Genomic DNA, 22,143 nt, shown 5'->3' with positions numbered 1-22,143 from the left:
GAAAACAATTTAGATATTGGTTTTGTGTTACACTGTAGCTTCTGAATCATCATTTCTATCTGCTATTCACAATACATTATAATTCTTACTCCCCTATCACCATGTTCCACAATCTTTTAGTATCTGTCATTCTCTTGCCCTCTGGATGTAACCTACTTACCATGTTTCTCTTGCTCCAGCAACCCCTTCACTTTGAGTACTATTTTCTGTATACTGAACAGTATATGTATTATGTATTTAGCTATATCCTTACCAATTTTTCTTCCATTGCATTCAACATTGGAATACAATGTTTGTCTTTCTAGAAGATCCAGTATTCCAGTTACTTCAATAATTACTCTTCTCGTAAATCATGTATATAAACCAAAACATTTTGCAGAGGTGTTCCCTTTAGCAAGGGACACTAGCATTTGAAGGGTCCTCCATCAAGACTCAACAAATGTGGGTTAATCTCACTGTCATAACCTTTACATACACAAACCAGAGAAAGACAGAAATGAAGAACAATTTAAAGATGCAGCATCTTTTTATTACTTGAACGAGTCTAACTGCAAAGATCAGAGTCTGCATAAAAGGACAGAATGTAACAAAGTGAATATAATCTGTAAAGAAAAAGACATGGCATCAGAAAATATTGAAAAGCAGTCAAGATAACTGTTAAGGTTAATGAGAACTACTAATAACATTGTTGTAACTGAAAGCGCTCCACTGCAGTTCAGCAAGTGGAAGCATCTGTGTAAAACAGCTGTAAAATAAATCAAATGTTTCACTAGGTGTTTGATCCTATTTGATTTCTGGAACATATGCTGAAAAATTATAGTATGTATAGATGGAGAAACACCATAAAAATTTGACTACTCTCAGAGTCTGCCTCAGCATATGTAAGAGAAATGATGGCCAACGCTAATTTTCTTGCAATGGATGCTTCATTAGGGTATTGGCACAAAGGTAAAAAATCTAGGTGTTTTACCTATGCTTTTTCAATATATTCTTCAGAAATTTTTGCTTTACCTGGCCCTGAAATATTTCACAAAAAGATACAGTATGTTTTCATGAATGCTGAGGGTACACCAATGATGCTCCCATTCAGGGACAACAAAAGCAGACCATTCTCAGAGATCTTGGAAAGGTTGGGGTCATGACGGTTTAAAATCCAGTTGACAGAAATGGAAGTTTAATGCTGAACAAGAGATAATAGACAGATCTAGGAGAAATACTAATTCATTATTGGTCATTAATTTATCTGTAGAATAAGAACTTGAACAAAGGTTTTTCTGGAAATGCATGTCCAGTCTGCCTGCTGAAAAGTCTTAAGAGCTTTGTTGTAGAAAAATAGAAAATGGATACAAGAGGCCAATCTGAACTGAGAGTTTGAAAATCTGAGGGATTAGAGAAAGCAAACACCTATTCCCAGAGTCTCTGATGATACCAAGCAAAACTGCCAAAAGATACTTCTAAACAAGGCCATAGGGCAAGACTCTTTCAAAAGTAGGTCAATGACTATAAATATGTGGTTTGTGCTTCTGGCACCTTAAAATGAACAGCAATATGCCCAAACCAGAAAGAACCTAGCACAAGTATGAAGAGCTTCCTGTTTCTGCCTATGAGATACACATTGGCACAGACCGACTGCAAACCATTACTATCAGTAAGAGGTCAGAAGGCACTTTTTCTAGTTTCAGTTGCAGTTGTATGAGTGCCAAACAGAATACAGACCCAGAAAAGATTTCAGCAACAGCTGGCATTCTGTCCGCAGTTTTTGCAAGAACTAGGGGAGAAAAAAGAAGATAGACAGATCCTGACATTTTAAAAGTAAGTGTGGTGAGATTCTCAAATAGAAAACGTTTTATATCGTGGGGTCAAATGCTCAACATTTTTGAGAAGTGTGCTAATGTTGTGTAATGAATATTTCAAGGTGAAGCATACTTCATATTTGTACATGGCTAGGTAAGCATGTTTGGCACTTTTCGTCAGTTCTTTGCCCTAGGGGTTACCTTCCTTTTATGTGCAGGAGCTTTACCGCTATACTTCTTAAGTTCAGAGGGACTTAGCCTTGTGAGATTGACCCTTACATCTTTAACAATACCAAATTTCTTTCTTAGTTCTTTGTCTTTATCCTCAGGTGCTTCTTCCTCATTTCTTTTTTCCAAGCTTTCTTTGGATGGAGATATAGTCTCGCTGAGGAACTGAAACAGGAAAGAATAGAACTTGACTGTCGGGAAGTGAGTGCTGGATAGTAATTTTTCTCCCACCCCAGTTTATCTTCACAGCTTTTCTTCTGCAGTCTTTCTTACCTTGGGGATGTGGCTTTGCCAGAGGAATTTAATTCAGGAAGGACCTTGTAAGCCAGCCCTTCTCTATTCTTCCACTGCTACTTTAAAAAGTGAACATGATGGCACTCATCACCTGTTCTCAGAAACCCCACCTTCTCCCTTGGGAAATATCTTGCCATTATACTAAATTTTGCTCTAGTGTTCTCTAAATAGCAACAGGCTGCTCCCATTAAGTGCAGTGCTTTTGTCCTGTTCAAATACTAGAAAACTCTTGATATATCTCACGATTTATTTTTTTCCTCAGCATTATTTTATTTTCTTTTTAAACAGTAAATTCTTATAGACCTGTAAGCCTAAATTCAGATTACTCTACAGTGATTTTCTCCACTGGATTTGTGTTTGGCTTCCCCACAAAAATGTGAACAAAACCAGGTCACTCATCTTTCACAGCGATATTTTGAAAAATGCACTTTGCATTCAGCTATATCTAAGAGGAAAGTAATTTACTGTACATACACAGACAATCACTTGATCATCATAGGTTACTACCTGCTGCATTTTCGCAGTAGAAGGGGAGCAGTTCTTGGGCTGAGAGATGGTAGTCATCTCATGTGAAGAGGAATGTGTTTCATCTGACATTTTGTCTTGGTGTGGGGGGGTAGCACAGGTTGTAAGACATTTTATGTTCTGTTGCACAACATTCTCTCTTGGCAGCAGTGGATGTGGAACTTTGAAAGGTAGATTATGGATAGAACCACATGTAATGAGCCAAACCATGGTCTTCACAAGCAACATAGGATGATACCAAACCATTTCCCTTTCTGCTGTCAGATCTTCATGCCTCATTACATACAGAAGATAGACTTGCCTATTATAGATCATTAGAGCATCTCCGTTAAAGAGAGGAATTTCCACTTGCTCTTCGATAGAACTGATAGATGAAAGTGGTAACATATCCTTATAATCCTTATTCTTCATAGTGATGAGTGACTTCAAAATTTCTGAAACATCAGTGTTAGATGATTTTACAATAAGAGAATAGGATCTTGCTGTCTTTCTGGCTGGCTCTTGTTTCTCTGGGGTTATCTGGGAATATTTCACATCTTCAGTTATATCAGGACTAGAACAGTGTCTTGGAAAGTTTTGGCTGCTTGGTATTAAAGACTTTGAAAAATTGTTCCAAAAGTTAGAAGCCTCTTCTAACTTTATTAATGGCCATACATAAATTACAGATTCTGTTCCTGTAGCTTGCCATACTTCAGAGACATTTTTTGCTGCAGCTGACAGTAGTTGCTGTAGTTTAGATGGGAAAGAAGATAGTGGTATTGATGCGATTTTGGCTTGATATGGTATCTCTAGATCAGGTTTTAAATTCCACTCCTGAGGTTCTTCAGTAACTTCAAGAGGATCAGAGATTCCAGAAATGGATGTTTTGCCTTCTTGGTCAGCATGAGTTAGTGAGAAGCCTCTTTGCAGAGAGTGCTTTTCAGCTGAGGTTTCAATACTCTGAGCATTAAAATCTGCTGATAACTTTCCTGTGCCAGCAGAGGTCATGCCAGTATTTTCTAGCATGTCAAAATCTTCACTCTTCAATTGCTGATTCTCTAGCACAAGAGCATATGTAGGACTGGTATCCATCTCCAAAAAAAGCGCTATGGTTTGACTTAATGTATTCTGTTTAGAGAGATGAGCTTCTGTGACTGGCAGTTGTATACAATGACAAGGCTTCCAGAGGAAAGGGAATGCAAAAAGAGTTCCAGTAGGTCTCATTTATTTTTACCTCTTTCCTGAAGGGCTTCACTTAGGCAGCCTGACATCCTTAAAATAAAAGTGGATATAAATTAAAATGTGATTACATATTTGTAAATACACAGTGATTTTTTTTCAGTTAACTGAAAATAAATTAATAAACAGAAATATATCTGTGATTTAAGTATTAACTAAAGCTCATCTAGCCAGTAGGATTCTTCTGTAATAGTAATTTATTGTGAGATACTTCCAATCTTGACATAAATTGGCAATGAGTTTGTTACACCCTGAGCTCACTTGGCACGTTTTTAAAGGGGCTTAGGCACTTCGATTCCCTTTGGCGGTGCACAGGAGAAAAGAACAAACTTCTCAGGAGGTTGAATAGTAAACTTTTATTGGAAAACTTTACAGAATAAGGTACTTGGCGAATTTTAAAGCAAACATCCAATCAAAGTAAGGCACTTCAGAAAGCACTGACTTAGTCCGACTTTAAGATACCCAGATTTCGAGAACAGGATGTCAGGAGAAGAAAGAGAGAAAAAGAGTGAAAAAGGAGAGAGAAAGATCAGGAGTCACCACCCTGGATCCAGCGAGGTCTCAGGAGCTGTAAGGTCCAGGGCAGTGGGACCTGTCAGAGTCACCCCTGTGTCATGGCCTTTTATCTGCTCTGGTCTCCCAGGGCCCTCTCCCCAGACAGGGCTTTCATTGTGCCAGTAGCTTGGTAGCCACGTTGGGGCTGGACCAGAGGCTCCAGTGGTAGGGTGTGGAGCAGCGTACAGCCCCACCCCAGCAGAACTTGCATTGCTACCCCCCCACATACACACTTCAGTTGTTTTGAGCCAGTAATTATTTCTCTGGTCTCCTAGAGAGTTTCTGCTTGCTTCCATAGGAATTTACCCAATAGTGCAAGCTGTTGGTGGACAGCATCTATTTTGTTCAGATGCAGTATTCCCTCATGTAAGAAGATACAACGCCACTAAAATCAATGCACATTTTTAATAAAAATGGTCTTACCAAAGAACTTTACAGTCAGTTTTGTACTTCGCTTGCAGAATGATTTGACTTATTGAGTCCATCATCAGCAAATTTGCTGATGACACCAAATTGGGAGGGAGTGTCGACCTGCTGGAAGGCAGGAGGGCTCTGCAGAGGGATCTGGATAGACTGGAGAGATGGGCTGATTCCAATGGGATGAAGTTCAATAAAGCCAAGTGCCGGGTCCTGCACTTTGGCCACAACAACCCCCTGCAGCGCTACAGGCTGGGCACAGAGTGGCTGGAAAGCAGCCAGGCAGAAAGGGACCTGGGGGTACTAATTGACAGGAAGCTCAACATGAGCCAACAGTGTGCCCAGGTGGCCAAGAAGGCCAATGGGATCTTGTCCTGTATCAAAAATAGCGTGGCCAGCAGGAGCAGGGAAGTGATCCTTCCCCTGTACTCTGCGTTGGTGAGGCCACACCTTGAGTATTGTGTTCAGTTCTGGGCCCCTCAGTTCAGAAAGGATATTGAGGTGCTGGAGCGGGTCCAGAGAAGAGCAACAAGGCTGGTGAAGGGACTGGAGCATAAGTCCTATGGGGAGAGGCTGAGGGAGCTGGGGTTGTTTAGCCTGGAGAAGAGGAGGCTCAGAGGTGACCTCATCACCGTCTATAACTACCTGAAGGGAAGTTCTAGCCAGGTGGGGGTTGGTCTCTTCTCTCAGGCACTCAGCAATAGGACAAGGGGGCACGGGCTTAAGCTCCGCCAGGGGAAATTTAAGTTGGATATCAGGAGAAAATTCTTTACAGAGAGAGTAATCAGGCATTGGAATGGGCTGCCCAGAGAGGTGGTGGATTCACCATCCCTGGAGATTTTTAAACGCAGATTGGACGTGGCACTGAGTGCCATGATCTAGTAAATGGACTGGATTTGGACCAAGGGTTGGACTCGATGATCTTGGAGGTCTTTTCCAACCCAATCGATTCTATGATTCCATGATTCTATGACTTCAGCAATCTTAACTTAACACTACTCTCAGCTGTAGCAGAATCAGATCCAGTAGCTTTATCATGGCTTCTAATAAAGATGTAAAAAAAAAAAGAAGAATCAAGTTCAGATGCTTATCTGATACATATTAAAACCTTCTAAGCACCAGTGTAATTGTAAAATGCTAAACAACCATAAGTACCTAGTTGAAAACATGAAATTTAAATTTGTATCATGAGAGAAAGGCAAAAACGCTGAGATGGATTAAAAACAAATTAACTTTGAATTAACTGCTGCTTCTCCAATGGTTATGTTCTCCTAGGAATAACCTACTTATCTTAGCACTGCAGACTTGATTTTGTAGAAAGAAAACATAAACACTCATGTTACTTGCATGTCAATCACACAACTTGAAGGTGTTTTTTAGTCTTCCTAAATATTAACAACCACAGTGAGTTTCGCCTCCATAACTGAGGAGGTTCAACTACTTAACTTACCAAAAGAAATGTAATAAAGACAAGTTCAGTGAGTGTCTGTTGAGGATCATGAAAATTAACCTTTCTGAGTCCTTTTACCTAGTAAAAATGAATAAACTGAAAAATAAAATCACATTTCCTCCTCATCTAGGCTGTACCTCCTGCATTTATGATGAATACATCTAGGTGCAATCGCGTAATTTGAATATTTAGAAATAATTATATCAATTGTCAACAAGTTATTTGACTCATTGATTGTACACACAGTAGTACTGAGGCCTTCTGTAGAAGCAGACTGTAAATCAAATTATTTCCTTTGCTTTATCTGATGAGTAGGGGGTTTCTGTTTTGTTTTGGTTTTACTTCTGGTTTTAGGGATTTTTACTACATCCAGAATTGCCATATGATAAAGCTAGGACTGGTCTTCTGCCCCAGAAAGTCTCTTACTGGCCTCTGCCTTAGCCTTTGCACTCTTTTCATTAGTAACAGTCCATTAAATCTTCTGCTGTCCAAGTGAAGGAATAGTTTCTCTGGAGTGATAGCAGAGTAATAAGGAATTTACTATAATCCTTTCAGCAATGGGGGAGTTGCCAAAAAACCCCTAAACAAAAATTTAAAAAGAATTTCAGTAACATGAATTGTTGACACATATCTTAAAAAACAGAAACCCAGAGACACAGCAATTAAACTGAAATTTAAAAAAAAAAAATTAAAAAAAAAGATTCACGGTTTTGAGACTGAGAAATCCTGGTTAACTGTGAAACCAGCTAAAAAAGAGACAAATATAGCTGCAGAAAAGAAAGACTCTTTGATTCTCAGAAGCCGTAACTCTACTGTGAAGGCTCTGAATTGACTGATGCAGTGACGGGGCTCATTGCCATAGTCTCCAGTTTTGCTCCCTAAAATCCTATGTGCCATTTAAAGACTTCTAGCCAGCTGTCATTGTCAAACAATTCCCACAGAAAGCACAAAAACGCAAACAAAATCTGTTTTGACAAAGAGACCAGCAAAAAAATCTGAACTATTACAGTTCTGTTGTAGGCAAGCTTCCTGAGTTCACAGCCTTTCAAGGTGGCTCACAGAGGGGCAAACTGCTTCATTCTTCTTTGCAGGTGACTAAAAGCCTTGTGAGTATCAGTTAAAGCAAATTAGTTTCTCCTGCCAGCAGACACAGAGAAGCACACTTTGTGCCACTACCACTCAACAGTGCAGAGGATATATTTTTTGCTATGTTCATCACAGAGGTGCCAAGACCCCTTCAAGGACTGCAACTAAGAGAGCATGGAATGTAACCTAGAGCTCTGACAAAATGTCATTGTACTGATGGTGCTGAACTTGTGGCTTGTGAGCTTGATATGAGTCACCGTATCACTTACGATAGAATCATAGAATGGTTTGGGTTGGGAGGGACCTTAAAGATCATGCAGTTCCAATCGCCCTGCTGTGGGCAGGGACAGCTTCCACTAGACCAGGTTGCTCATAAGCCCCCATCCAACCTGGTCCTGAACACTTCCAGGGATAGGGCATCCACAACTTCTTTGGGCAATCTGCTCCAATGTCTAACTACTATCACAGTAAAAAGTTTCTTCGCAATATCTAATCTAAACCTGCCTTCTGTCAGTTTAAAGCCATTCCCCCTTGTCCTGTTGCTACATGCCCTTGTAAAAAGTCTCTCTCCAGCTCTCTTCTACGTCCCCTTTAGGTACTTGAAGGTGCTGTGAAGTCACACTGGAGCCTTCTGTTCTCCAGGCTGAAGAACCCAAGTTCTCTCAGCCTGTCTCCATACGAGAGCTGCTCCAGCCCTCTAATCATCTTTGTGTCCCTGAGGTTATTTTGGCCTATAACCTGCTCCTGATACCTTTCTTCATTCCTGAGAACCATGAAGACAGCCTCTGTTAGTGTCAGCAAGCTCCTATCCACCATCTTCCTAGGGCAATTCGGGAGCACTTCAGGACATGTGTGTACTTTTTGCAGTACATACTGCATGTGAATTAAGCCTGCTAGTCCTAGGACTCTGATCCTAGCATGCCTGCATGCAACAATTTTTCAGTCATCTCGAGCACGTTTCCTCCTTTGCCTTTGGAAAACATTCTATTTCTAGTCTGGCCAGAAAATCTGTGCATCAGTTTTCTACGCTGTCCCTCAGAATCAAAAAAGCAAAAGCTTAGGTGCTTGACTGTAGTGAATTTAAAATAAGACAACTCTAACAATCCCACATATGACAGAGAACTGTCTTAATGCAAGTATTAAAAAAATTATTAATATCTTCAGTCCTAACTCTTAGTTATGCACAGCAACCAGTAGACTGAGCTTATCTATCACCACTGGAAGAACCAGAGAGTCTTGATTCCAGCATTTTATTGATGGTAAATAGCAGCAAGTCACACTGATTATAAATGTAGTGTACTGCACCTTCCAGTGCACGTCTTAATATATAGCAGTGACCTCAGTTGTGTAATTTTGTCAGCCCTTGAGGTTAAAAGATAACCACTTGTGTCACAGATCTCAAGGTCCCCAATAAAACTGAAAAAGGAATGACCATATTCACATACCTTAAAATGTCCTTATTTACACACAATGAAAGAAATCTATAAGAAATACTCCTTTCTTCTTCCACCTTAAAATTCACTCAGTGCAAAGCAGAACCTCAAACTTAGGAAAGAAGCACACAGATTCCCCTATTACTTCTAGTTTATGCATACAAATCTTTTTCATCGGAAGTGGTCTTACAATCTACCTTTTATGACTATGACTCACCATTGCCCTATCTTCACCAGAGACAACGACAGCGAAGAATCTTAAGAGAACTTACAAAAATACTAAAATTCATATTTCAAATTTCCTTATTTTTCATAAAAATGTGCATATGAAAACTGCAATCATCAATTTGTAGGAATATATTTGTTCTAATTAGGTTTTCACTTGTAAAACTTTGGCTTGGCATCTTAGTTTGTTTTTTCTTATCATATAGCAACAATTCGGGGCGATTCCAAAGCTAGCCCTGAGAAAACTTAGATTTCCTGGCATGACTGCTGCTAGTGTGGCATATATTATTTTTGCCTGGACTTGATCCAAGGTATAGACATAGTGCCTTTCAGTTGTTATATCATAAGTGTCTTAAAACACAGCATCTGCTCAGTTAAGTACCCTTATTTCAACATTGGTTCTGCATGGAAACTCAAATGGGTCTGTAAATTGTCTAGGGCTTCGTGGTGTATGTTAAAAAATACAGGTATGGCACAGGCCACTAGATCTGTTATACAGTTTAACATACATATTCCTTTCCTTTTGCAACAGGTGGCCTGCACTTAGGCTGTCAAAAAATGCCGTGATGTTCAGGGAGAGAGCAGTTTGAAGAGCTTCCTAAAATTACATACAACATGTGCTAAAGGTCCTTCTAGCCCAGTCCCTGCCTCTGACAGTGGCCAAAAGAGGAGGCGCAGCAATAATTTGAGAACAGGCCATGCACACAGTGGTAATTTCCTGGATACCCCCCACTCTCCAACAGTGGGAGGCACAGGGCCCTCCTGAGCCAGCAAAGATTTCTCAGTGGATTTCCTGCTGGCACCAGCCCTGCTGTGTAACACCCACTCCTTCCCCAGCAGCTTCGACCCCGCAGCGGTGCCTGCTGGGTCACTTACAGCCGCAAAACCTCCTCAGGTCCCTGGTTTGGGGTCAAACCCTGGCCTTCCCAGTACAGCTGGTGTGGGCTGGGGGAAGGGGAAAAGGAGGTGCTGCTTAGTTACCATTACAGCCAGAGCGCAGGTAACAGACTAGAGGAGCAGCCTTCAAGTGCTGCAGCAACTGCTGTGGCAACCGCCAAAACTGCTGAGAGCCTTCCAGAACCTTCTGGCCACTAGAATCTTCCAACGGACGCTGGGCACCGGCAGTTTCAACAGCTGCTGCGAGTGACACTGGGTGCGAGTGACACAGCCCCATCGGCCGCTGCCCCCAGGATCCGGGGCTGTGCCCGCATGGCTGCACCTGCCCTGCCAGCCCAGCCAGCTGTGCCCCTGTGCCCACGGCCTCTGAAGGACAGGGCCCTTCACACCATCTCAGCCATGGCACCAACCCTTGCATCCCCGCACCTTTCGGCCCCTTTGGCCTCTGCAGGGCTGCAGCTGACAGGTCCCCACTGCTCAGGGGTGGCAGCTCTCCCTGTGACTCACCGGGCTCACACCTACACCTTTCCTGTGGGAAAGGGCCCTGAAGGCCCTCCCTGAGCCCACTGCGCTGCACAACTTCCCTGCAATTCCCTCATGGCCAGGGCACCTTGCCCCTCCTTCAAATGTCCTTATTCTCCAGCCAGGCCCTCGCTGGGTCCAGAGGGGAGAAATTACCAGGCTCAAACCTCCCTCCTGGCCTTTCCTCAGTGCTGTTTCCCCCCCACTGACAGGCAGTGCTCAGGAGTCAGAGGAAAAACAAACCCACCCCACTGTGGCACAGGTGAACACTGAGCCCTCCATCCTGGGCACACCTGGGCTGCCCCAGCCTATCCCAGACCCTTTGTGCTGAGGAAGAGCTCAAGGCCACAGGTGCTGCTCGCCTGAGTCCCAGCCATTTCTCCTCAGCTGACAGGCCCTGGGCCAGGAGTCACTCCCGTGGAAGGGCTACAATGCAGATGGCCAGGCACAGGGGCCTCCCCCAGGCATTGCCATGGGGCAACTCCACAACACACCAAGGATGTGAGGGAGTATGAGCGTGGCAGAGCACTGGTACAGGCTGCCCAGGGAGGTTGTGGAATCTTCCTCTCTGGAAACGTTCAAAACCCACCTGGATGTGTTCCTGTGTAACCTGCCCTAGATGACCCTGCCTTGGCAGGGGGGCTGGACTACATGATCTCCAGAGGTCCCTTCCAACCCTAACTACTCTGTGACCAGGGTCTGTGCTCTCTGCTGCTCCACCACACTGGGAACAGTGCCAGAAAGCATTTGAATAAGCAGCCAAATTAATCTGAAATACTTAATCAGGTATTCACAGAAGCACAGAATTATTTATGTTAATAGGGTCCTCTTGTGATCATCTTGTCCCACTCTGCTACAGCACAAGAACTCATGCAATGAGTGGTGGCCTGGCAGCAGGATGAGCTTTGAAACAGCCTGCAGTTTCAGAAGGGCTAGAAATACACAAGTGACTTTATTGTTCCCATCCTGTTAGTAGCTCCTCTTGGAAAATGGCTCAGAGTAAAGTCATTTTATTTTACTCTAATGAGTGAAATAAAACTAGAGAAATATAAAACAGAGATATAAAGTGGCTGGTGAGATGCATCATGTTCATAACCATGTGTAGCGAATGAATGTTTTAGGTTGCTTAAAGAATCACAGCAAAGATATCAGCAAAAGCAGGGTTAATATAAAAGTGAAAGCGCAACAAAGTTCACTGGCAAGGTTCACTCTACTGCTTACTAGATGGTTAAAGCGCACAGAGAAAAAGCAAACTAAAATCTGAAATCAATCAATCTAAAACCAAAATCAACCCAAAAATTATTTACATGGAGGCTGAGGGGAGTGTGGGAAGTGTAAGGATAGGAAAGGCAGGGTGTGGGGTGGGGGGAAGCGTATGGATAGGAAATGGTAAGGATAAAAAGGAATTAGGGAGACCCTCCCACTGAGTCACAAGGTTCAGAGTGGACTCCCTTGCCAAACTTAGGCCCTGACTTGACCAACAGTTTAGGCCTAAAGGTTCAACAGCACTTAACAGTATTTAATGAGTAGCTTAATTTAAACAATTTAGCAACAGAGTCATATAGAATTTACTATAACACAACAGTAACTCACTTATAAACCTTAGTTACAAATCTAATGTACTTAAGAATCTAAGAGAGCAACCTTCATAGTACATTTGCTACAGCATATTCACATTCGCATGCACACAGACCTAAAGAGTATGTACAAAGTACATACCTGTGAAAAATTCTCCTCAAATTCAGTGAAGGACTTGTGTAGGATAGCTTTGTATCAGCCCAGACTCTGTCCTCGGCGTTTGGTGGCGGTCCTTTGAATATTGCAAACTTGAGAGTCCACTAGGTCTGAGGATAGTCCCACTCAGAGAAAGATTGTTGGTTGCAACCTGCTGTGGTCCAGGAGAGCTCAGAGGATCTCACTAAGGACCACTGTATAGAATCACAAGAGAGTTGGCTTTAGTCATAGTAATTTTTCATCCTGGCCACAATTTGGGTCAGTAACTTTCTTGGGAAGTTTGATAACAAAAATGTTGTTCCACTTGGGTTGTTTTTCAGGCAAGAGAAGTTCCCAAGGCTGTTTGTTAAAAATCAGAAGCTCATTAGACAGCTTAAGTTCCTGGGAGTAGACAGCGTTTCTGATAAGCTCAAGAGGGGCTTAGCCCAGGTGCTGTTCGTTGAGGCTGAGGCCTCATGAGCATTTTTGAGATCACGGTGCAGCCGGAGGAGGAGGAAGAGGAGAGGGAATGCACTACCACACCATAACCACCTGGCACTCCAAGTTTTAAAGTGCTATCACCTTCACTGAATTTTCCCAGCAGGCATTAGGTTAAATTCAACATGAAACATGAATTTCCTGGGATTGTTCATTGTCAGCTGCCTCCTGCTAAGGATTTTTACATTTAATTAGAGGACATGTTTCATACCTGTCGTGCAAGGTGAACACCTGCTGCCTCTGGCTGCCCATACCTCTAAGGTTGCTGATGTTCAGTATTTGTTCTTTTTTTAGTGTCTAAAGCTACCTGAGAAATCAAGGCCACTTCCTCCCAGTCAGATAATAAAAAACATAGTCCTTGCCCCAGAGAGCTTATGAAGCAAAAACGTTAGCGAGAGAATAAAGAGGGTTTTTTCCCTGTTCCTGCTGACTGAGTTTGCTGAAATGATATCCTGCTGTGATACACACAGGAGGAGCAAGGAGCATAAAGCACATATGTGGCTCTAGCGCATATAAATGCTTTACTGTGGGCAACCCCAGGAGTGACCCTGACCTTCAGCACTGTCTCTGAGTACAACAGGATATTCACCATTAGCCACTTATGTGCTTATCAGCAAATAGAGGTGAGAAACAGAAGATGGAAAGGAAGGTAGGGCTGAAAGATGAGGTTGACAATTTTGCTCTTCCTTCTCATCTCTTCTTTGCCACCAAATATTTTGTGCAAGCTGAGAGATCATGAAAGTAAAGGAGGAGAAACACTCTGGCTGTGATCTGCCCACCTACAGCTTTCAAAGTATTTTAGGGAGGATGAGAGCTGTATTGAAGCCCAGTGCAGGAGAGAAGGATGCAGAGATGTTAACCCTAGCTAGTGACATCTAACTGGCTACCAAGAAGGCTGTGGGTGTGCAGATTATTTACAAGTGTGTGTGCAAGGAATATTATGTGTGGGGGAGGAATATTATGTGGGAAAAAATCATCTGTACATCCTAAAGAAACAGTCCTTTCACTGTACCAGAATTTCTGTTACCTCTCAGCTGCCACATATTCCTTTAAGTAAAAACCTAATACCTTCCTCTAGCGTTGCCTCTTCTTACATCCCAAAACACTGAATTTTGTCTTTTGGTGCTACTCAAAGCTCAGTTCAATCTTTCACATATCAGAAATGGAGTCACAGTAGGGAGCTGTATGAGGATTTTTGAAAACTATTTTGTTATAACCTCTGGAAACTTGGTGCAATGAACCTTCTCTCCTCACCCGCAGCACTTGGTACCTATCCCCTTGTAATCATTCATGGCCTTATGTCCTTGCCAAAAAAATTACTTTAAGAAGAAGGGAGAGGAAAGAAATGTCAGAGTTTTCTCTAGTGAATTCCTGTGACTACTCGTCTGGTAAGGAGGCTGCAAACTAGCAATTTGTGTTCCTTACCCGCTTACAGCTTAGAGAGGGGAGAGAAGGTTTTGATATCAACCCTGTATGTGTCTTTTCCACATTGATTTGGGAACCTGCTAATCAGTTAGGAAATAGTTCAGTGACACAGCATGTCACAGACACTGAGCAGATGTTAGAATTAATCTTGATTTTTTTTTCCCTCAACTATTTTCTCTAAACGCCTAGGGAAAAATTCTAATTTCAGTGGGTTCTGGACCAAGTCCTAGCATATCAAGCACTTGCTAATAATACACTATGTTTATTTATCTGTTTCAGATGCTGATCTGTGACATATAAAAATGCTATACTGCAGATTTTGAAAAGAGGTGGCCCCCTTCAGCTTGTGATAAATCCTGTTCGGAAGCAATGCATAGCCTCAAAGGAGGAAACTGAAGAATGGAAAAAGACAAGCATTCCTCCACAGCCCGTACAGCCCAAGAGATTAAGCCATGACCATCTGCAGCACCAGAACAGAGAACACCACACAGATATGTGGGCCTCCAAGGAGCCAGCCAAAATCTGCACAGGCCCCAGAAAAATATAGTACTCTAGTGTTTCATGTGAGCAACTACACCCTGCCAGCGCGCTGCAGAGCACAGTGCGGACACTGGAGTGCATCAGCTGTGTCGGATGTGAGCTCTGTGGGTGCAAGGTGCCCCGCACAGCTCGGCGGTGTGCCAGCACATCCTCCCGTACCTCTGCTCACAGGATTTTCCCACCACCCTGAGCGCCTGAGCTCCACATTCCAGCTACCCGCTGACAATGTCTCTGTTCTTGGGAAGCTGTAATTCGCGGCTCTTGCCAGCATGTGGCACAAGAGACGGAGCAGGCTGCCCGCACTGCCGAGACTAAAACCGACCGACTTTTTAAAACGTCTGGCCAGTCGCTGCCGAGTCTGTGCTCCGACGCCGTCAGCAGTGTATTCCATCAGGAGCAAAGGTTCTCCAGGTTTCTTATGGCACAGTAGTGATGTTTCTTTACACACACACACACACAACACGATTACATATGGATCAGACCGTGACTAGATAATAGAAAGCACAAGGAAAAAGGTACTGAAATGCCATCTCTTTTGCAAGCAAGAGAGTGAGAGGAACTCCTGCTCGTGTCAGTAATTATCAAAAGTCAGAATCTCATGCACAGAAATGGTGCCCTTCCAGCAATTAAACCGTGAACAGTTAGTGACATATTGAATAAGGGCTCTCAAATGTATAAATGCATTGATACAGCTGGGCATGCAAACTAGCAGGGCACTAAGCAAAGCAGATGCTGAAAAAGCTCTATTTAGTGAGCCAGAATTAACTTGATCTCATTGTTTTTATGCATCTTCCACAGATGAACAGATTGATTACACTCAAATACCTTCCTTTTTAAGTGATTCCACTTATTCCAGTTCTTTGCTGATGCCTGTTTCTCATCGATTTTACTTGGCTACAGTCACTAGGGAGCTAGATGCTTCATGGTCACCAGCTCTGTAATAAAGATGAGGGAATTATATCTCACACTGGCAGACTTTTATGGCCCTGAACTACTGCATTATAGGACATCACCAGATTTTCATACTTCTAAGTCCATCTTCATGTGCTTGGGCACAACAGTTCAGCATGACTCAGTAGCATACAAGAGCATGGACTGAGCTAAGGACTGTTGTTGTAACCTCTGTAACCTTGAATCACAGCACGGCTTTGCTCCATCTGCATGATATGATTTCTAATCTTAGGAACAAAGCCAGCCATGCAGAAGTCCTGAAGACAAAGAGCTGGATCAGCAGGGAATTGGGAAAATGGATGGAAGGGCAGATGAAGATGAACCAAATACTAATGCTAGCAGTTACAAGAGTTCTGAGAGGCTGCTGTACCTGCCCCCCCAGCTCTCATTATTTAATAGGTCTGGAAACCCCCACTGTTTCAATCTGCCATTCTGGATTATTTCTCACCAAACTACAGACAACTGCATTCACATGCCTGTGCTTAAACCTTTTATGTCTCACTGGCACCTGCATTCAGAGATATTTCAGCACTGAATTTACTCTTGCCTTAGTGTCTGTCTCCTAGAAAAGACAAGACCACAGCATATCAGGAGAGATGACAGTTATTATCAGCCTGTTGTATACAGTGCCAGGGCTGACATGAAGATTATTCTGGCCTTGGGGAGCAAAGGGAGGTGAGGTATTTTGAAAGAGAGCTACAAGAATGAAGATAAAAATCACATAAAGTTTTCCTATCTCCTTCTGGCTTTGTTCCTCTGTATTTCCACTCAGCTGAAATGTTGTAACTATATGCCAGGCTTGGCAAAACGACAGGAGCAAGAAGAAAGTAAGAATATGCTCAAGGAAAGAGACGTTCAAAACTCCCCTCTGAACTCGTAGAGCTGAGAGAAAGGCAACTGGCACCAGGGTAATGTTTCCTTGTAACACAATGCCATCTGCTGGGACTTGCTATAGCAGATGAGGCAGTGAAAATGAACTTGGGATAAACAAGTCCAATAAGGCTAGAAAACGCATGCTGCCATGTCAACACAGACTGATCACATTTGCAGTTAGCAACAAGGTATGGTTTAATAGAAGCAGTTTTTAGAGATTTTTCATTCCTTACTGCCTAATACATTGTCATGGAGTATGACAGTGTATATACATCCTACAGAATGTTCAGGCTGGCTATTGCTGCTGTAAGCTTTTCCCTCTAGAGTGAAAACCAAACATGTTGTGTCATAACAGAAAAATTGATACTTGCTGGGTTCACTGCTGTGTCACTTCTAAGTCATGTTGAGCAGTGCATTTGTCATTCGTGCAGTGGACAGACAGTGATAGGATAGATTTGTCCATGAAAGTGATGTTCTGACTAGCAAGTAGGATTTCCTACTGACTGTGATTCCCAAAGGTATGATGCTGGAGGCCTGTTTGTTTGTGACTTGTTTGCTGGTTGAGATCACTTGTATGATTGGAAGCGTAAGATGCTGGTGCCAGACCTGAGTTCAAATCCTATCCTAACATGTGACAGCCATGTACCATGAGACAGATGAGGAGCTAGCAACTTTCCCCCAACTGTTCCTGAAAGAGGTTTGTTCATATAGATTGTGTTTGGTAGCAACGAACTGGGAGGAAACTACCCCTAATGCAGGTGGTGGTGTATTTTTAGTTTTTTTTGTTGCTGAGGAGGGATGGTTTTAGGCAACCTCGATGCTTGGGGTTTTGTGAGTTTTCTAAGTGCCCAGCTGTTTCAGTTGGCTGAAATATGTTCTTTTTCCTATTTTGGAATATCCTTTCTCATTAGTGTACCTGATGAGATTTGTGGCCCTGAGTGGTGCTGAGTGCTTCAGACAATACCTGAATAGTCTAATATGCTCTGTAGAGGTTTCAGTCTCTTTCAAAAACAGGACTTTGAATCCTGTTCCTGCTATGTGTTGCCTACCATATTGCACTACATACTGCCTGTGAATATTACACGTGCTAGAAAAAAATTGTTTCATTCCTGTAATGGATGTGTTAATATTGACTGAGAATTTGACAGTTCTTTAAAAACAAGCTTGGGATGGCTGTGCATCTTTCTGTGTTTGAAATATCTTTGTGCTCTGCAAATCCCATGGGAAGCATACGCTCTACAGACTTCTCATGCTGAATGCTTCAGGTTGATTAGATTTGTTGCTTCAGGATGGATAATAGGTTGCTTGATGACAGCCCCTTTGAGCTTAAAATCATTAAGAAAGAAAATACTTCTTATAGCATCTTGTCTGGACCACCTACATTTCTGTGGCAAGTTACGTGTGTGTGTTGGAATTCCTCTGTCCTCACAAATGTTAAATTAAAAGACTTGAATTTATTTGTGGAGATCTGATGTTGAACAGGTCCAAAACGCTATTTAACCCATAAAAGCATTCATTGTAAGTATACTATTGAAGGCATAACTACATTTGATTAATGAGTGATGACTTAATGTACTTTGGTGAATTAAACTGAGAATTTTGCTCTGGAGCATTTATTCCCCAAGAACGCTGATAGCTGCCATAGAGTTTGCTCCTGCCTAGTCAACTATGTTTTGATTACACTAAGGCACAGACAGAGCAGTTTATTGGTCTGGAATATTTGTTTGGACCGTTTTTTGGTCACAGTGTATGGTGAATGTATACTCTGCTTAATTCTGTTTTGCGGTCATGCAAGGACAAAGATATTCGTAAATTACATTTAGTTGTCTTTCTTACAAGCTAACAGTCAATGTTAACATATGAATATGTGAGACTGCCTTCATTACAATTCTAATTTGTTTAAGATTTCCAAGGTGTTGGTAAGGTTTCTGAGTCATAGCAAAGAATTTTTAAACAATCTTCAAACAATTTTTTCCTTAAACAATGCTGTTTTGATCATATTGTCAAATATGGTGGATAACAGCAAAGAGGAGGGCCTTATATGCTGGTGTTTCCCTCCAGACAAATTTCTCCACTATATGGCAACATTATTATTTTCTTGAGGTCTTTACGAAAGGCACCTCTTCTCCACTTCATTTAGGCAGTACGAGCAAGTGGTGGAATAATATCCGCCAAAAGACAGAGATGGCAAAAATATGAATTCTCATACAAACTGTATACAGTCAGAAGTAATTGCAGCAGCTTGTAAGACTCCAGGCCCTGAGCTATGAACTCACTGAAGGGTTTTTACTTTAAAAATATAAAAGGCTCTGACAATATTCACCCTCCAGATTGTTAGAAGAGCCTTCAGTTGTTTTAACATCATAAAGAGAGCACAAAGGAGAAAAGCTGCATTTTTTTTCTCAGGAGGTACTTTTACTGGTAAGCTTTAGAAAATATGAGTACTTGGCAAAAGTTTAAAGGGTAATATTCAACCAAAATAAAGTATTCCACAAAGCACTGACTTAGCACATGCTAACCCATATAACTTAGTAAAATCCAACCCATCTGGTCTCAAGCTACCCAAAATATTAAGAAGGGAGATGAGGAGGAGGAGGAGAAGAAGAAGAAGTAGAGAAAGAGAGAGAAAAAGAGAATTATAGCTACCAACCTTTGAACCAGCATAGGTCCAGCCACAGGCATCCAGAAAATGGAGAGCTCTAACCAACCAATGGAGAGCACGTGTTGCTGCTTTTATGTGCTATGGCCCCTGTGGCCACAGTTCCCGCCCCCAGGCGGGATTTCCACCGTGCCATCCAATCTGGGGCTGGGTTAGGGGCTCCAGAGTGTGAATGAGGGAGTGCTCCTGGTGTCCTGGGTCTGAGAGCTGCTTTGGGGCTGCCCCAGTAGGCTCTCAGGGGCTTGGATATGGGGTAGGGCATTCCTCCATGAACTTTGACCTCTCCCTTTATCCCCATCCCCCCCACCCCGACTTGAGTTGGTCTGAGCCAATAATTAATATAATTACCCAGTGTCTCAGCTTAAAAGTAAGTCATACCCTGAGCCTTTCCTTACTGTCCCTCAACTATTTAAATCAGCGAGGATTAAGCTGAGCTGTTTGACATGCCCTGAAACACAGCCACTAGAGCACTGTTAAGGGGTGAAGGCACACCAGTTTTATAAACAATTTAATTTTTTGGTTTAAAGAACAGTTTGTTCCAGGAACATGATTTTCAAAATGCCTGGCCCCACTCTAAAAACACCTATGAAGTTTTCTTGGATTATAAATTCATGCTTTCTGTTGCCTCAGCTGCCTGAGTTTTGTTAGGGAGGAATAGCTTAGTCATTACTGCACATCTACAAACATCTCAAACTAGGTATTCTCCCTCCTCAGAGGTCTGACCTAGAAAGGACGCTCAGAGCACACTGTGCTTCGTGCAGAACAGAGCTCCCGCTGCTTCTGGTAACAACTGCTGGGAGGGTAATGCTGCCTCTTCCCTCACACTCTAATTCAAGACCCTGATGTCCAGAGCATAAGCAGCTGAGAAGATCTGGCTGTGGTTCTTGCCCTTGCCTGTGAGGATTCAGATCACAGCCCTTGCCTTCCAGCTATAGCTGGACTTCCAAGCTGATATATTATGAAGATAAATCAGCCTTGTGTTTGTCATTGTCCAAGAAGGTAAAGGAAGCAATCCTCAACAGCACAGAGACTTGACTTGCAATGAAAGCAAGAAGGTTCAGTATTTGTTCACCTGCAGCAGAAGCTTCATGTGGCATGGGACATGTGGTTAAGGGATTATGAGCAGCCTGTTGCATATGCTTTAGGGACTATCACTCCAGAGGTTCTAGCCGTGGTGATTCTACTGGGTATGAAACAAGCACACAACATGGTATCTTAGCTATAATGCACCTGCCTAGCTGGAAATTCTTCATGAGAACTTTTGGGGTCCTTGATATGATCCATTTGCCACCTTCTTAGTGACAGCCATACCTGATACCTGTCATTAGGAGATAGTTTTCAAAAAATGCCAACCTTCGATTGTGTGATACTTTAGGTATGATATGCAAATTGCTCAGATAAAGGGTAGGTAGCCTTACCTGCAGTTATCTATGACTCTTGGCATTTATTTCCTGCAGTTAACTGTTAAACAACAGCTGTCCCACTTTAATGAGTGTTAAAAAAAGTACAGCAGCTCATTATTTCTCTTTCCTAACAGGCCGATTTTAGAAGCCTTCGCTTAGCAGTTCTTGTGATTCATGCCAAATGGAACTCATTTCCATGACTATTAAGGATCATTTGCAGAGAGTTACACATAACACAGCACAGGTTTGCACTGAACCCTCTCTGAAAGCTCATTTTTCTGCTGGCTATGGTCTGTATCACAGCAGCACCGTGCCCATCTGTGGGTCTCCCTGCATCTATGTGAACAGAAGCACCGTATAAAACCAAAAAGGTTAAATGAAAAGATATACTGCCAATAGAAACCTTTTGTATCTTTTGAACAGCCTTCTTCTTTTTAATGTGTTAACTCCAACTCAAAATTGCGTAATGGTAGGAGCCTTTGTTTTACCTTTTCTAAGACATGCATGCATACATTCCAGTTGGAAAAGCCATTTCAGATGCTTGAGAAGGATGAAATGTGAGTCTGCTCAGTAAGTTGGAGAGAATTTTGCTCTGAAATTTAAAAATGGCACAATCTCACGTTTAGTTCTGCAAGTATGCTAACCCCTAGCTATTTTTAAGGCAGGACAATGCGTGTAAATGAAAGAAAAGCATTCAGGGTTTCTGGGCTTCCCTCTTAGGATAGCAGAGGGCATTCAGCTTAGTGTAGATTCTTGCATAGGGCAGTTCTGCCATTGAGACTTATCTTGTAACTGTCCCAAGACAGCTGCAGTGAATGCGACAGAAAGGTTGCATCTAATTAATAGCAATGTGTGTTGGTTTAAAAGTATACTGGTGGGAGAAATGAACCCATCTCAAGAGAGATTACAAGTCAGAGTTACAATTTACTAAAAATATTACCATAAATACAACGATACAGAGAAAAACTGATTTTAACCCCCAAAGACAGATGTATAACCCCACACCCTGGGAAAAGAATAGAACAGTGTTTGTCAACCCCTGTGCTGAGCACCACATGGCCCCCTTGGGTGCAAAGTAGAAGGAAAGGAAAACCTGTTGGTCTAGATGATGGTCGCAGTCCTGTTGGAGTAATGATCACAGTCTTGTCGAGAGTGGCAGTTGTAGTCCTGTTGGAGTTCTGGTCCTCCTCTGGATCCAACGAGTGGTGCCAAACCCCAAAATTTATTATGCTCAAATTCAGATGGGAATGCCCACTATCTCCCCCAGCACGGGGAGTTTCACAAAGGGTGATTTAACTCTGTGAGTCAAGGGATATTTTTGGAATCATTGATGCACTAGGTGGTTGCAGGTGCCTATTATGCCAGTCCATTATGGTCCATTAGCAGAGATGACCCCTCAGACTGGATGTGAAAGTGCTAATGCCTCCCTAGGGGGAGT

General features: G+C 42.4%; 1 protein-coding gene and 1 long non-coding RNA gene across 8 annotated transcripts in view; one reads left to right on the top strand and one right to left on the bottom strand.

Annotated features, from left to right (window-relative positions):
• Positions 1 to 507: 507 nt before the first annotated feature.
• LOC114003568 lies at positions 508 to 12,571 on the bottom strand. 4 transcript variants are annotated; one of them, XM_039388660.1, is made up of 3 exons: positions 12,363 to 12,571; positions 2,823 to 4,091; positions 508 to 2,186 (listed from the first exon to the last, which is right to left on the bottom strand). In XM_039388660.1, the coding sequence occupies exons 2-3, from the start codon at positions 4,041 to 4,043 to the stop codon at positions 1,971 to 1,973; spliced, it is 1,437 nt and encodes a 478-aa protein (XP_039244594.1). In that variant the 5' UTR covers positions 4,044 to 4,091; positions 12,363 to 12,571; the 3' UTR covers positions 508 to 1,970. The 4 variants fall into 4 exon arrangements, with proteins under 4 accessions (XP_039244594.1, XP_027606461.2, XP_039244593.1 ...); XM_027750660.2 differs by lacking the exon at positions 12,363 to 12,571 and adding an exon at positions 10,206 to 10,348; XM_039388659.1 differs by lacking the exon at positions 12,363 to 12,571 and adding an exon at positions 9,734 to 10,003.
• LOC114003569 overlaps positions 10,308 to 22,143 on the top strand; it is a 47,424-nt gene continuing 35,588 nt past the window's right edge. For 2 of the 4 annotated variants that reach the window (XR_005566250.1, XR_005566248.1), the window contains exons 1-2: positions 11,308 to 13,477; positions 14,559 to 16,831. This is a non-coding gene — a long non-coding RNA (uncharacterized LOC114003569). Of the gene's footprint in view, positions 10,906 to 11,307; positions 13,478 to 14,558; positions 16,832 to 22,143 lie in introns of those variants that run through there. The other 2 variants (XR_005566249.1, XR_005566251.1) reach the window with 2 other exon arrangements.

This window comes from Pipra filicauda, unplaced genomic scaffold (genome assembly GCF_003945595.2).
Source record: "Pipra filicauda isolate LSUMZ 115617 unplaced genomic scaffold, ASM394559v2 scaffold122_size2191957_pilon, whole genome shotgun sequence".
Classification (NCBI taxonomy): Eukaryota; Metazoa; Chordata; class Aves; order Passeriformes; family Pipridae; genus Pipra; species Pipra filicauda.
This window is presented reverse-complemented; position numbering and strand designations above follow the sequence as displayed.

Coding starts and splice junctions, on each gene's coding strand:
- LOC114003568 (XM_039388660.1), bottom strand. CDS start 4,043: ATGAGACCTACTGGAACTCTTTTTGCATTCCCTTTCCTCTGGAAGCCT. Junction 2,187..2,822: donor CTACTGCGAAAATGCAGCAG/GTAGTAACCTAT, acceptor TTCCTGTTTCAG/TTCCTCAGCGAGACTATATC.